The 15,610-nt window shown below is 32.1% G+C and overlaps 1 protein-coding gene across 3 annotated transcripts in view; it reads left to right on the top strand.

The window, feature by feature from the left end:
- The window catches only part of DYNC2H1 (dynein cytoplasmic 2 heavy chain 1), a 394,253-nt gene that overhangs the window by 27,574 nt on the left and 351,069 nt on the right, over positions 1-15,610 (top strand). For all 3 annotated transcript variants that reach the window (XM_074304391.1, XM_074304390.1, XM_074304389.1), the window contains exons 7-13: positions 461-595; positions 740-853; positions 972-1,083; positions 1,264-1,388; positions 2,505-2,680; positions 5,684-5,879; positions 9,788-9,883. In XM_074304391.1, coding sequence (XP_074160492.1) covers positions 461-595; positions 740-853; positions 972-1,083; positions 1,264-1,388; positions 2,505-2,680; positions 5,684-5,879; positions 9,788-9,883 — 954 coding nt within the window. The remainder of the gene's footprint in view (positions 1-460; positions 596-739; positions 854-971; positions 1,084-1,263; positions 1,389-2,504; positions 2,681-5,683; positions 5,880-9,787; positions 9,884-15,610) is intronic.

Raw genomic sequence — 15,610 nt, 5'->3', positions numbered from 1 at the left:
GGCAGACAGATTTTATTTTTCTTACATAAGTCATTTATGATTGGAGATAGCACTAAGATTTAAATCCATCCTTCACTTTTTACTAAGTCCATCCAACTTAACTTCTTAGATCCTCAGTCTTAGTGTGAAAATGGATATAATACCTATATCTTATAGGATTGTTACCAGAAAAGTACTATGTAGTTAAAATATTATATAAATGAACTATTTGATTGGTATTACTAAGAAAAGCTTCATGGGAGAGGTAGACTTTGAATTGCTCAAAAATGGGTAGGATTTGTACAGATAAAGTGAGGAGGAGGAGGATATTTTAGGTGAGGGCTATAGCATTTATAGATGTTAGATAGTGGGAAAGAAAAGTGAATTTGCCTGCAACATAGAGTGGAAGATTTTTGCTACTGGTTAAATTAGTCATTAAAGTAAATAAACTAAAATGGCTTTGATGTTTGCTTTGTTTTAGGTCCTGGCAATTAGGACAATTCATGAAAAACTTATCTATTTTTTACCTGCTAGTGAGGAAAAAATTATATGCCTTACTAGAGTATTTGAACCCTTTACTGGTCTGAATCCCTTACAGTATAACCCCTACACAGAGGTATGTGTATATATATATATATGTATATATATTTCATGTCTTTTTTTCATGTCTTTGTATGTGTTGCACACTTTTTAGTTCACTTTTTTTTTTTTCATGGTGAATCATTATGTACTGTAATCTAACAAATTCATTCTTTTTTAGCCTTTGTGGAAAGCAGCAGTCTCACAATATGAGAAAATTATTGGACCCGCAGAACAAAAGATAGCAGGCAAATTGAAAAATTATATCTCAGAAATCCAAGACAGTCCACAACAGGTTGTTTCTCTACTTTTCATATGGGATTTTCTTTTTGCTGTTTTATAAATGTTAATTTGTGTCTTTTAAATAATCATAAGTAGGTATTATGAAATAAATTATTTTTTTTAAATTTTAGCTCCTTCAAGCATTTTTGAAATATAAAGAGCTGGTAAAACGTCCAACTATAAGCAAGGAATTGATTTTGGAAAGAGAAACTTTATTGGCAAGACTTATGGACTCAGTCAAAGGTGAAAATTTAAAAGAGATGATTTTTCCTTCCTTTTGGACGTGTTTTTCTGTATTTCTATCTTTTTTGCCTGACTGGTTATGTTTGGGAAGAGCAGTGCACTTTAACATTTAAATGTCTATCATTAACATTATTTTGAATTATGGCAAATTATGAAATGATCATATTGCTTTATTTTTAGATTTTCGAACAGACTTTGATAATCGATGCCATGGCATTCCTGGTGAATTAACTGGCCCATTATCAGGCAAAAATCTTTCAGAAGTTGTTAATAATATAGTTTGGGTCCGCCAACTAGAATTGAAGGTATTAATTTTAACATATTTTGAAGCATATGTACTAAAAATGTTGATAATTTTAAGAATGTAGAATAGGCAATTAAATATTGCAGTTAAAATGCAATACAATTAACAGCCAAATAATTTATTATTTCTTTCTGAGTTTGAAAGAGGGATCAGTTGTATTCAGAAATTTGAGATATGTATAGAAAGAATTGTTATATGAGCTTTGATTTTTCCTCATTTAGAAGACGTTGTTATGTAGGTTAAGGACATTATAAATGTAAAAGAATCTCTTGTTTCTGTTGAAGTTGTCCTTGATCAGTGTCATTTAGTTTCTCTTGTCTGACTACTCTTAGACATATTTTTATACTTACTGTAAATAAGCTTAATGTCATATTCAAGTAATAGTTTCATATTAGATTAAATTTTAATAATGGAAGGGTAAATCATAATTAGTAATCACTTAGGCCATTAGCAGTCATTTTCTATTTTAAAAGATCCTCTGATTACTTCCAGACTTCTCTAAGAACATTGGGAACTGTCAGAATGTAGTATAACTGTATTGCATATTTAGTGTCTAAGAATTGGTGATGAAGCCCTCTGCTTAAGGGCTCCAAAAAGGCTAAATAAGTGTAATTATTGTGGTTTTTCTTTTCTGGATTTTTGTGCAAAAAGTCTGATTGTGACCTTTTGTGCTCTACAGAATGTGGCAATACTCTGCAAGAAAGTCACTGAGGGAGAACTTTCCTTCTGTTTTTTTTTTTTTTGTTTTTTTTTTCTCTGATTTTACCAGAGACTTATATGCTGAAGGATTAAAGTACTTGGTACACAATTGAAATGGTTTATAGATTTAATATAGAGGACATGCTATAGAAATTAATGAGAACACATCCATATTTGGATCTAACCTTATTCTAACCTTGACTCTGTCCTTGAAATGAAGAAGTATTAACTCTTTAGGAGCAAAAAAGTGCCTGATATTTTTTCTAATTTTATGCATTCTTTCAGGAAACTTTTCCTTTTATATTTTTATGAGAAACCAATCTTTGATTTGTAGGTCAGAGAATCAAACTCATGACTGATTAGAATTTTGTTGGAATTCGGATTAATTTTTGTAATTCTTATAAACTTGACTTTTAAGGTGGATGACACAATCAAGATTGCAGAAGCTCTTTTATTCGACTTGTCAGGTTTTCGGTCTTTTCATCGGAATGCTGATGATCTCTTAGAGCAGTTTAAATTATATGAGCAGGAACAATTTGATGACTGGTCAAGGGATATTCAGTCAGGTTTATCAGATTCTAGATCAGGCTTATGGTAAGTATAAAAATTTGAAATTATAAAAAGATTTTGGAGATTAAGTTCTTATGCCATTAATCTTAGATCCATTTTAAAACTTAAGATATTATCTGCAATAATGAGCAATTTTATCTGGATAATACATTTTTCCATAGAGAGATTTGGCTGATGTTATGAAGTAACTTTTTTTCAGGTTATCTTGCAATGATTGGGGAGATTTGTAGAATAAGAGTTGTTGGAGAAGCATCCTTGTCCATCTCAGTCCAAAGACAGCAATAGTGAAGAGGGAGGAAAATAGTTTTAAAACTGTTCTCTTAATTCATAGATACTTGGACTATGGGAAAATGAAGGGTTAAGGGAACACTTGGGAGAATTACAATGGGGATGTGTTCACTAGTTCTCTGACTCTTCTCTGAATTTCAGCCTCAAATGAAGGTGATAACCTTGACAATGTGAGCTTTTTCATTAGACGGTGAGCTCTTAGAGAGCAAAAGTTTCTGTTTTTACTTTCTTTGTAACCTCACAGTGCCTTGTGTACAGCAGGTACTTCATAAGCGCTAGCTGACTGATTGAAGCATATGTACTAAAAATGTTGATAATTTTAAGAATGTAGAATAGGCAATTAAATATTGCAGTTAAAATGCAATATAATTAACAGCCAAATAATTTATTATTTCTTTCTGAGTTTGAAAGAGGGATCAGTTGTATTCAGAAATTTGAGATATGTATAGAAAGAATTGTTAAATGAGGAACAACTTTGTAGTTTATTAACAGTCTGTCTTCAGTGTGTAAAAGTAGTTTGAATCATCCTCTTAAGAACTTTTTAAAGCATGTTTTTGCTCTGTGTTTTGATTGTAAATGAAAGAGAGAAAATGTAAATGAAATGTAAATGAAAGAGAGGTTGTATTGCATAATAGAGCTGACCTCACATTTAGGAAAACCTAGCACCCAGTCTGACATGTACTGTCAGGATGAGCTGGTTAAGTCATTTAACCTCCCAGTGCCCAAGGCTATCCCTGAAACTGTTAATTTGCAGATAAGATTTTCATGAGACCTCTCCTTGTTCTCCTTCTGCCTGTTTGACTAATCTTCAGTCTCCTTCATTGAATCATGGTCCATGCCAGGCTTATTAATTGGAAAATAGCTCCAAGGCCTCTTCCCTGTTCTTGTTTTACAGTATCATTTGACAAACTTATTCTTTATGCAGAAACTCTCTCTTGAGTTCCAGCCCAGAATTCAATCAATTGCCTATTGGACATTTCAAATTAGTTCTTCCACAAGCACCTCGAACTCAGCATATTCTAACTATGGCTAGAATGGCCTTCTCCTCCTTTGGGGATCCCTGGCTTCTTTCCAGATTCAGCTCAAACTTTATCTCATCTGCATAACCTCTTCACAAATGAGGAAGGCATGGGCATAGATCCAGAACAAAAGAAACTAAAAACACATGATCTTTATATTTTTTTTAGTAGCTTACCATCTTGTATATAAGTTTAGAATAGGAAATTAGGAGGAAATAAAAGGATTGATTCATAATTATGGCCATGATCTTATTAGTATGACAGATATGGAAGACAATCTTTTGACCAGAATATGGGAGTAGAAGTTTATAGAGGATGGACCAGAATACTTGAGAGGGCATGGCTTGAGGCTGTATCTTCTTCATGGGCTAAATGAACCATATCAATAATTTTTTTAAGTGAATGAGTGAAAAAGTATTAGGTGCTTATTATCTTCTCAGTACTGTATTTAGCACTGAGGATACAAACAGAACAAGGTCCCTTACTCTTAAGGGTCTCATACTCTTAATTGAGAGAGAACTTATATATGAGAAGTTAGTTTCAGGGTGAATAGCAAGTCTTGGGGTCTTCAGGATGCATCAACAGGTCAGATGGAAGTATTCAAGGGTCTGGAGAGTGCTTATTTTATTGTGTTATAAATTGTGCTAACTTCTGGGTATTTAAAGATAAAAATGCAAAACTGATCTTACGGAGTTTATATTTTGTCAGTATACAACATGTGCACATATAAGTATATATAAAATAGATTAAAATATAACTTAATTTTGCTAGAGCTAGTGATAGTGATGCACTAAGCAGGAATATCAGGAAAAGTCAAAAGATTTATAGCAATGCTTGACTGATCTTTGAAAGAAGCTTTGAAGGTACTGCATTTAGGGCATGAAAGGTGGACAACCTGTGGAAAAGACAAAGAGACTGAAGATAGAATGTGTACTATATGAAGTAACAAAGTAATCTTGGATAAACTTGTATGTGAAAGGCAGTAATGTGCAATAAGTCTAAAATTTGATTGAAATCAGTTTGTGAAACTCTTACATTTGTATATGATCCTAAGTAATAGGGAACTATTGGAATTTTCATTTAGGATAGTGAAATTTACAACTATGCTTGAAGAATACTATTTTTGTAGGTGTATGGAGAATGAATTGCAGGGTGGAGAGATTGGAAGTAGGGAGATCTAGAGGGAGGCTGGTCCAGGAATTCAGGCAAGTGGTAATGAGGGTCTAAACCAGGGGTAGTGGTGATGTAAGTAGAAGGGAAAGATCCTAGAGATATGGAGGTAAATGGATATGACTTGGCAACTGATTGAATATATGAAGTATGGAAGAGCAAGAAGTTGAGGAAGATTGAAGTTGTGAGCTTGTGTACCTGGAAGGATGGTAGTATGCTCAATAGAAATAGAAAAGAAACATGGGTTTGGGAGGAAAATAATCAATAATCAAAGTAATTAAAGGGAAAGGCATCAAAATAAATTGAAATCTATAGTATTTAAAAAGTAAAGGAGACATGAAAATTTTCTTTTTAGAAATGTGAAATTGTTCTTGAGTCTAGGTTAATGGTTAATGAAGTGATATTTGAAGATTTTGCAGAATTGTAAAGTTGATAGCATATTTTAGAACTTGTACTTTGTTTCTCAAATCATAATTGCTTGTCTACAAGGAATATGTCAAATAGAAAACTGAAAATGTGAAAACTTAAAATATTAATCTTTTAATTTTAGCATTGAGGCTAATAGTCGTATTATGGAATTGGATCCTAATGATGGAGCACTAAAAGTACACTATTCAGATCGGTTGGTGATTCTTTTGAGAGAAGTACGTCAGCTCTCTGCACTTGGCTTTGTTATACCTGCTAAAATACAGCAGGTTGCAAACATTGCACAAAAATTTTGCAAGCAAGCAATTATTCTTAAACAAGTAAGTCTATATGAATTTTAGATTATGTTAGCTTTGTGAACTTTTATACATTGTATTTTTTTTTTTTTTGGTCAGTATTGACCAGAACTAATAAATCTTTGGTGAGACATTATTTGTTGAAAACTATTTATTGAAAAAGTTTTCCCTTGCCCTTTGGGAATTTTATAATTTGTTTAGCTTTTGTTGCATGCTTTGTTTACATTTTTTGGTATTTTAAAACTTAAATTTTAAGACTATCATTTTATCTTTTCGTCACAATGATGTCTTAATCAATATATTTTCCTCTCCTTCCCACTCAGATTCACCTTTCTGGAAATAATGAGGAAAATTGGATAAAAACCAATTTTACAGGATTAACTAATATAAATATCTTGTACCTTGTCGAAAAATATATGCAATATTTCAAATACATGGTCTTCCGCTTCTACAGTGAAAGGAGAGAAATAAATTTTCTCTTCTCAACTAAGGACCAATCTTCCATCATATTTATAGGGTTCAGATTTTCTTTATTGTTTTTTCAGTTTAAATTTTTTGTGGTCATTGTGAATGTTTTTCTATTCCTTGATTCTGTCTGCTTTTTTCAGAGTAAGGTCTTTATAAGTCTTCTCACATTTTTCTGAATTTTTTAATATTCATCATTTCTGACAGCACAGTAATATTCATTAATATTTGTATTATAATTTGATAAGCCATTATCCAATCAATTTACAGTTCTTTCTACCATAAGAAAATGCTTCTCTGAGTATTTTTTTTTTTTGGTCTTACAGCACCTTTCTCTTTGTTTTTTTATTTTTTTTTTTGTGGTATGTGTGTTTTGCATTTTTTAAATGACTTTGTTTTGTTTATGATGAATTTTCTTTAAACATTTGGAATTTTGTGCCCTGAAATAACCAAAGTATTTCTGCTTGGCAAGTTCATGGCATTCCATCTCTTCAAGAAACTTTAGAGATCCTAAGCTCAAACCTTAATGCACGCAAGCTTATTGAAAATGGTTGCTTTGGTTCCCTTACTCCCATTTAGGAATAAATACACAGGATGGTTGTCAGAGCAGTTAAGTGCAATATGAAGTAATATATTTGTTAGTTAAATTTTTGAATAATTATTTTTGTTCTGAGAATCTCTAATTTATATATATATATATATATATACACATACATATATATATGTAATAACACAGGGTTTTGGGCAGTTGTTATGGCTCATCTTTATCTTTGCATAGTGATCACGTTGTTCCTACATAATTTCTTGAAACAAAGTCGTGCAAATTTTTTTTTTTAATACAAGAAAATTTGGAGACATTTTGTTCTGGCCTGTGATTTTATTGGAATAAAGAACTCTATCCAAGAAATGATCATTTCCTAAAGAAACTTTGCAAACTTCTGCAATTTATATGCTTGGAGATCCAAGGCCTAAGGATCTTAGGACCTTCAGAAGTAAAGTAACTGACCACAATGTTCCAATGCTAAATGTATGCTTGCCAAAAAGACTATTTTATGGAAAACTCACGCAGGGAAAGTAGTCAGAAAAAGCAATACAAGGATACACTCAATATCTCTCTTAAAATCTTTAAAATTGATTGCATTACATAGGAAACACTGGCACAGAGGGTGCAGCATGGCTAGCCCTCACCAGAGAAGGTGCTGTGCTCCATGAGCAGAGCAGAATTGAATTAGCTCTGAAGAAACACAAGATGTGGAGTTAGATATTCACCACAGATGTTCACAGAGACTGTATGTGTCTGACCTGGGGAAGAGCATCCTGAGCTCACTTTGGTTTCATCAGACACAGTCATATTCACCATAACTCAACTGTAATCTCATAATGCCATTTTGGTCCTATTTGAGAACGACAGTAAACCACACAGCTAAATCACAGAAGTGGGAATTGAAACCAGGCTTTGATCATCTATTCACTATACTACACTTTTTCTCCTTTAGAGATGTATTAGCAAAAGTGGAATTTTTGCCTTTGATTATCTGTGCTTTGATTATTTGTGCTGTACAGTCTATACTGTATAGATTTCCTATATTGAATTCAGTAGTCTATAAATCTTAAGTTAATTACTTTTACTGCTTCTATTTTTTTTTTTTCAGAAAAATACCCATTCACTTTTTTTGGTTAAAATTAACCCTCTCCTCTTTATACTTGGAGATCATTACCAACATTTCTTAGAGGAAAAAATAAGAAAAAAATTCTTTCTTGGCTTCTTGCTTTAAAATACACTAGCTTGATATAGCAGACTCTATTTTCCTTCTGCAAAGCACTGGGGAAAACCATTTATTCTTATATATAGAGACACATATACACATACATATATATAATAACATATTATTATATATTTGTATGTATAATACATACATACACACATATGTCTGTGCCTGTACCTATTTGTCCATGGGGATTGACTTATTTGTTTAATAGTATATAACTCCATAGCTTTATCTCCCAGAAGAAATTCCCATATATAGGTCTAGCAGAAAAATGATGGGGAATGATGATTTTTGTCATAAAATGACATGCCTTTATCTTCTTTTGGACTTTGGTGGAGATATGGAGGAAAAGTAGACTCACTTTCTTCCCTCATTTTTCGCAGCTTAAACTCAAATAGAAAATGACCTTTTTTCTTTAGTTTATTATACTGAGAATTAGCCCAGGACCTACTTAGATATACTTATCCATCTTTCCTGACAAGATAAGAGACACTTTATATATAATTAAATGGATTAAGTATTTTTATGCCTTTATCATCTTTATTTCTAAGTTCCTACCAGATTGTCTCCAAGAGGTCTTCCACTGGAATCCAGACAGTTTGCCACTCTCTTTGTAAAAGCTTTCCTTATCTAAGTGAAAAATAATCTTTCCTCATTCAGTTTTCTTAGTGTTTTTTGAATCCCTCTCTTTTTTATCTATTACAATATACTTTTTGTTATCATTCATCTTTCTATTTCCATTAAATAATAACAGTAATAATGATAATGTTTACATAGCATGTAAAGTTTGTAATTTGCTTTTAAAATATTTCATTTAATTCTCATACCAATCCTGGAAGTGGATGCTATTATTATTCTCATGTAATAGAAGAGAAAACTGAGGCACTTAGAAGTTAGGTGAGCTGTCTGGAGACTTCCCTTTTAATAAGGAAATACTTGTAAGCAAAACTGACAACTGTGTGTGACATTTTGCTTCTGTATTCTCCTCATTAGAATATAACTTCCCTAAGGGTAGGAATTTGTCTTTGTTCTTCTTTATATTCCACAACCATAAACAAAGGACTTCAATGTTGGCTGAATCAATAAGTGGCAATTTCATTATTTCCACCAGGTATTTTAGTGCCTAGATGTAGTACAGATGAAAAAAAAAATTAATTGCTTTCTGTTTTCCTACCAAAGATATTGTGGGTGCAGAATCATGAAGGGAGGGTTTTGTGAGGGTGAATGTTAAAAACTATGTATATATTTTGAAAATAAAAAAGCTTAAAAATCCTGAAAAACTTATGGTTAGAGTATTTTTGCATTGAAACAACCATTCTACTTTTGGGGTAAAAGCTAATGTTAAATTTGGAAAAGGAAATTTGCTTTTATACAGGAACTCACTGTCATGACCAAAAATGTGATTGGCTTTTTATATTGCTTAAAAGCATTATAAAACCCTTTATTAGATGAAGGCAATTCTTGGAAACAAAAATGTGTGACTGAAAAATGCATGTAATTTGATTGTGTATTTTTGATGTGATATTTGAGGAAATGAATTTGTTTTTACATAAAAGGTGTTATAATAGAACATTTATGTATTTTGAAAGCTATGATAGATAAAAATATCTGCTTGAATTTAGGGTACCGGTTAAGTATTTGTACAATAAGTGACAAAATATTTATCATTTATTTTGCTGACCATTTGCTATTTTGTAGGTGGCACATTTTTATAATTCTATCGATCAGCAAATGATTCAAAGCCAGAGACCAATGATGTTACAGTCTGCTTTAGCATTTGAACAGATAATTAAGGTAAAATGATTTTATACTTTGAATGTGCTGTTTTTCATATACTGCTTATCAACTATTTTCATTATTTCTTTGCTTCGCTAACATAGTCTGTCAGGTTATTTCAGATCTGTTCTTTCACTTATTCCCTCCCTATGGTCATTTTGCCATGTTTTTAAAGAGAAGTTTATAGCCACTTATTATGAATTCCCTTTTCTTTACCTATTATTGTGTTATTTTTTTTCTAAGACATCTTTTATATTTATTTTTAAAATTTCTTTTATTAAATCTTTTTATTTTTCAAAACATACGTGTGAATAATTCTTCAACATTAGCCCTTGTAAAATCTTGTGTACCAATTTCTGCTCCCCTTCCCCTTGCTCTGCCCCCTATATGTCAAATAGTCCAATGTATGTTAAATATGATAGAAATACATTAAATCCAATATATTCATACATATTTATATAATATATAATTTTATTTATTTTAATTTATTTTATAATTTTATTTATATAATCGTGCTACACAAGAAAAATCCAGTCAAACCAGTAAAAAAAAGAAGAAGCAGAATAAAATGCAAGCAAGCAACAATGAAAAGAGTGAAAATGCTACGTTGGGGTCCATTCTCAGCTCCCGTGGTCCTCTCTCTGGGTGTAGATGGTTCTCTTCATCACTGAACAATTGGAACTGGTTTGTTTCATCTCATTGCTGAAGAGAGCCATGTCTATCAGAATTGATCCTTGTATAGTATTATTGTTGCCGTGTATAATGATCTCCTGGTTCTGCTCATTTCACTTAGCATCAGTTCATGTAGGTCTCTTCAAGCCTCTCTTAAATCATCCTGATGGTTATTTCTTACAGAACAATAATATTCTATAATGTTCATATTCCATAATTTATTCAGCCATTCTCCAGTTGATGGGCATCCACTCAGTTTCCAGTTTCTTGCCGCTACAAACATTTTTGCACATGTGGGTTTTTTTCCCTCCTTTATGATCTCTTTGAGATAAGCCCTGATGGATCAAAGGGTATGTACAATTTGATAACTTTTTAAGCACAGTTCCAAATTGCTTTCCAGAATGACTGGATCCATTCACAGCTCCACCAACAATGTGTTAGTGTCCCAGTTTTCCCACATCCCCTCCAACATTCATCATTATTGTTCCTGTCATCTTAGCCAATCTGACAGGTGTATAGTGGTATTTCATAGTTGTCTTAATTTGCATTTCTCTGATCAGTAGTGATTTGGAACACTCTTTCATATGAGTGGATCTAATTTCAATTTTATCATCTGAAAATTATCTGTTCATATCCTTTGACCATTTATCAATTGGAGAATGGCTTGACTTCTTATAAATTAGGGTCAGTTCTCTATATATTTTGGAAATGAGGCTTTTATCAGAACCTTTGAATGTAAAATGTTTTCCTAGTTTGCTACTTCCCTTCTAAACTTGTCTGCATTAGTTTTGTTTGTACAAAAACTTTTAAACTTAATATAATCAAAATTATCTATTTTGTGATCAGTAATGATTTCCAGTTTTTGGTCACAAATTACTTCATCCTCCACAGATCTGAGAGGTAAACTATTTTATGTTCTTCTTAATTGCTTTTTAATCTCATTCTTTATGTCTAGATCATGAACCCATTTCGACCTTATCTTGGTATATGGTGTTATGTGTGGGTCTATGCCTAGTTTTCCTAGCAGTTTTTGTCAAATAGTGCATTCTTATCCCAAAATCTGGGTTCTTTGCATTTGTCAAACACTAGATTGCTATAATTATTGACTATTTTGTCCTGTCAACCTAACCTATTGCACTAATCGACTACTCTGTTTCTTAGCGGTTTTGATGACCACTGCTTTATAATATAGTTTTAGGTGTGGCATAGCTAGGTCACCTTCATTGGCAATTTCTTTCATTAATTCCCTTGAAATTCTTGACCTTGTATTCTTCCAGATACATTTTTTTTTCTAGGTGAATAAAATAATTTCTTGGGAGTTTGACTAATATAGCACTTAATAAATAGATTAATTTAAGTAGTGTTGTTATTGTTATTATATTTATTCGCCCTATTCAAAATCAATTGATATTTTTCCAATCGTTTAGATCTGACTTTATTTGTGTAGAAAGTGTTTTGTAGTTTTGCTGATATAGTTCCTGACTTTCCCTTTGCAAATAGATTCCCAAGTATTTTATACTATCAATAGTTATTTTAAATGGAGTTTCTCTTTGTATCTCTTGCTATTGGATTTTGTTAGTGATGTATAAAAATGCTGATAATTTATGTGGGTTTATTTTGTATCCTGCAACTTTGCTAAAGTTGTGGATTATTTTAGTTGATGCTCTAGGATTCTCTAGATATTCCATCATATCACCTACAAAGAGTAATAATTTGGTTTCCTCGTTACCTAATTTAATTCCTTTAATCTCTTTTTCTTCTCTTATTGCCAAAGCTAACATTTCTAATGCAATATTGAATAGTAATGGTGATAATGGGCAAGCTTGTTTCACCCGTGATCTTACTGGGAATGATTCCAGTTTATCCCCATTACATATTATGCTTACTGATACTTTTAAATCGATGCTACTGACTATTTTAAGGAAAAGTCCATTTATTCCTATACTCTCTACTGTTTTTAATATGAATGGGTGTTGGATTTTATCAAATGCTTTTTTTTTTTTGCATCTATTGATATAATCATATGATTTTTGTTAGTTTGGTTGCAGTCAATTGTGCTAATAATTTCCCAATATTGAGCCAGCCCTGCATTCCTGGTATAAATCCTACTTCGTTATGGTGTATTATCCTGTGGATGATTTATTGTAATCTCTTTGCTAATATTTTATTTAATATTTTTGCATCAATATTCTTTAGGAAAATTGGCCTATAATTTTCTTTCTCTGTTTTCATCCTACCTAGTTTAGGTATTAGTACCATGTATATGTAATAAAAGGAATTTGGTAGGAGTCCTTCTTTCCCTATTTTTTCACATAGCTTCTATAGTATTGGAGTTAATTGTTCATTTTTTCTTAGGGAATTGAATAATAGCTTGTTCTATTTCTCTTTATAAAATGGGACTATTTAACTAATTTATTTCTTCTTCTGTCAGTCTGGGCAGTCTATATTTTTGTAGGTATTCCTTCATTTCACTTAGGTTATCAAATGTATTAGCATAAAATTGGGCAAAATAACTCCTAATTATTTTTCTAATTTCCTCTTAATTGGTAGAAAGTTCCCCTTTTCATTTTTGAGACTTTGATTTTTCTCTTTCTTTTTTCGAATCAAATTAAGTAAAGGTTTATCCATTTTGTTGATTTTTTTCATAAAACCAACTCTTAGTTTTATTTATTAGTTCAATAGTTTTTTTTTACTTTCAATTTTATTTTCTCCTTTTATTTTTAGAATTTTAAGTTTAGTATTTTTTGGAGGTTTTTAATTTGTTCTTTTTCTAGCCTTTTTAGTTGCAAGCCTAATTTATTGATCTTCTCTTTCTCTATTTTATGCAACTAAGCATCTAGAGATATAAAATTTCCCCATATTACCACTTTGGCTGCATCCCACAAATTTTGGTATCTCTCTTGGATGAAATTATTAACTGTGTCTATGATTTACTATTTCACCTATTCATTCTTTAGGATGAGATTATTTAGGTTCCAATTACTTTTTAGTCTATTTTCCCCTGGCCTTTTATTGAATGTAATTTTTATTGCATAGTGATCTGAAAGAAATTTTTTCTGCCTCTCTGCATTTGATTTTGAGATTTTTATGCCCTATTAATATATGGTCAGTTTTTGAATAGGTTCCTTGAACTGCCGAGAAGAAAGTGTATGCTTTCTTCTCTTTTCAGTTTTTTCCAAAGATCTATTATATCTAACTTTTCTAGTGTTCTATTTACTTCTTTAACTTCTTTCTTATTTATTTTGTGTTTCTATTTATCTAGTTCTGAAAGAGCAAAGTTGAGATCTTCCATTATCATAGTTTTGCTTTTCTTTTTGCAACTCTTTTAACTTCTTTAGGAATTTCTATGCTATGCCACTTGGTGATTATATGTTTAGTATTGTTATTGCTTCATTATCTATATAGGTTCCTTCCTTATCTCTCTTAATTAGATCAATGTTTGCTTTTGCTTGATCTGAGATCAGGATTGCTACCCCTGCTCTTTTTTTTTTTTTTTTTTAATTTCGCCTGAAGCATAATAGATTCTACTCCAGCCTTTTACTTTTAGTCTGTATGTATCACCCTGTTTTAAATGTATTTCTCATAAATAACATATTGTAAGGTTCTGGCTTTTAATCCAGTCTGTTATATGCTTATATTTTATGAGAGAGTTTACCCCATTCACATTTATGGTTAAAACTAATTCTGTATTTCCCACCATCTTATTAACTCCAAATTATATTTTTCTTTTTCCTTTTCCCTTCCCCTCCTCCCCAGTATTTTACTTATGAGCACTATTTGCCTCAAGCAGCCCTCCCCTTTCTTATGCCTTTCTCCTACTATTTCTGTTTTCCTCTCTTTTAGCCTACTCTTTCCCTTTTCCCCTTCCCCCTCCCACTTTTCTATAAGGTGAGAGAAGTTTCTCTGTAAAACCAGATATGTCTAATATTTTCTCTTTGAGCCAAATCTGATGAGAGTAAGATTCACGTAATGTTCACCCCTCTCCCTTCTTTCCCTCAATTATAATAGATTTTCTTTGCCTCTTTGTGAGATGTAATTTCCCTCATTTTACCTCCACTGTCCCCTTTTTCTGGTATAATCCCCTTTCCACCTTTTTATATTATAACAGTTTCTTTTTTATATTATAGAAGTAATATCAAATTATGCATTCACTATCTATGTATATCCATAACAGAGATGCAGTTCTCAAGAGTTCTTTTCTATTTATCTTTTCATGCTTTTCTCGAGTTCTATACTTGGAGGTCAATTTTTTTGTTTAGCTCTGGTCTTTTCATCAGAAATGCATGGAATTCACCTGTTTCATTGAATGTCCACCTTTCTTCCTGTAAGAAAATGCTCAGTTTAGCAGGGTAATTTATTCTTGGCTGCATTCCAAGTTCCTTTGTCTTTCAAAATATCAGATTCCAGGCCCATTTACCCTTTAAGGTGGAAGGTGCTAAGTCCTGAATAATTGTTATTGTGGCTCCTCAATATTTGAATTGTTTCTTTTTGGCTGCTTGCAATATTTTTTCTTTAGCGTGATAGTTCTGAAATTAGGTATGCTATTCTTTGTAGTTTTAATTTTGGGGTCTCTTTCAGGAGGTGTTCGGTGAATTCTTTCAATGGCTATTTTACCTTCTGATTCTATAACATCAGGGCAGTTCTCTTTGATGATTTCCTGAATAATAATGTCTAGGCTCTTTTTTTTCATTGTGGTTTTCCAGAAGTCCAATAATCCTTAGATTGTCTCTTCTAGATCTATTTTCCAGGTCAGTTGTTTTCCTAAGTAGGTATTTTACATTTTCTTCTTTCCTTCCTTCCTTCCTTCTTTCCTTTCTTTCTTTCTTCCTTCCTTCCTTCCTTCCTTCCTTCCTTCCTTCCTTCCTTCCTTCCTTCCTTCCTTCCTTCCTTCCTTCCTTCCTTCCTTCCTTCCTTCCTTCCTTCCTAAATGAAATTAGGGTTTAATTGAGGTCTAGTGGCAGGTTTAGGGTACAGGGAGTCAAATAGAGCTCCCCTGTAATCCCTTTGGATTTGGCACAAGGTCTAGTAGTGGCACAAGAGTCCCCTGTAAAGGAATTTACAGACCCGAAAACC

This window comes from Sminthopsis crassicaudata, chromosome 3 (assembly GCF_048593235.1).
Source record: "Sminthopsis crassicaudata isolate SCR6 chromosome 3, ASM4859323v1, whole genome shotgun sequence".
Classification (NCBI taxonomy): domain Eukaryota; kingdom Metazoa; phylum Chordata; class Mammalia; order Dasyuromorphia; family Dasyuridae; genus Sminthopsis; species Sminthopsis crassicaudata.
This window is presented reverse-complemented; position numbering and strand designations above follow the sequence as displayed.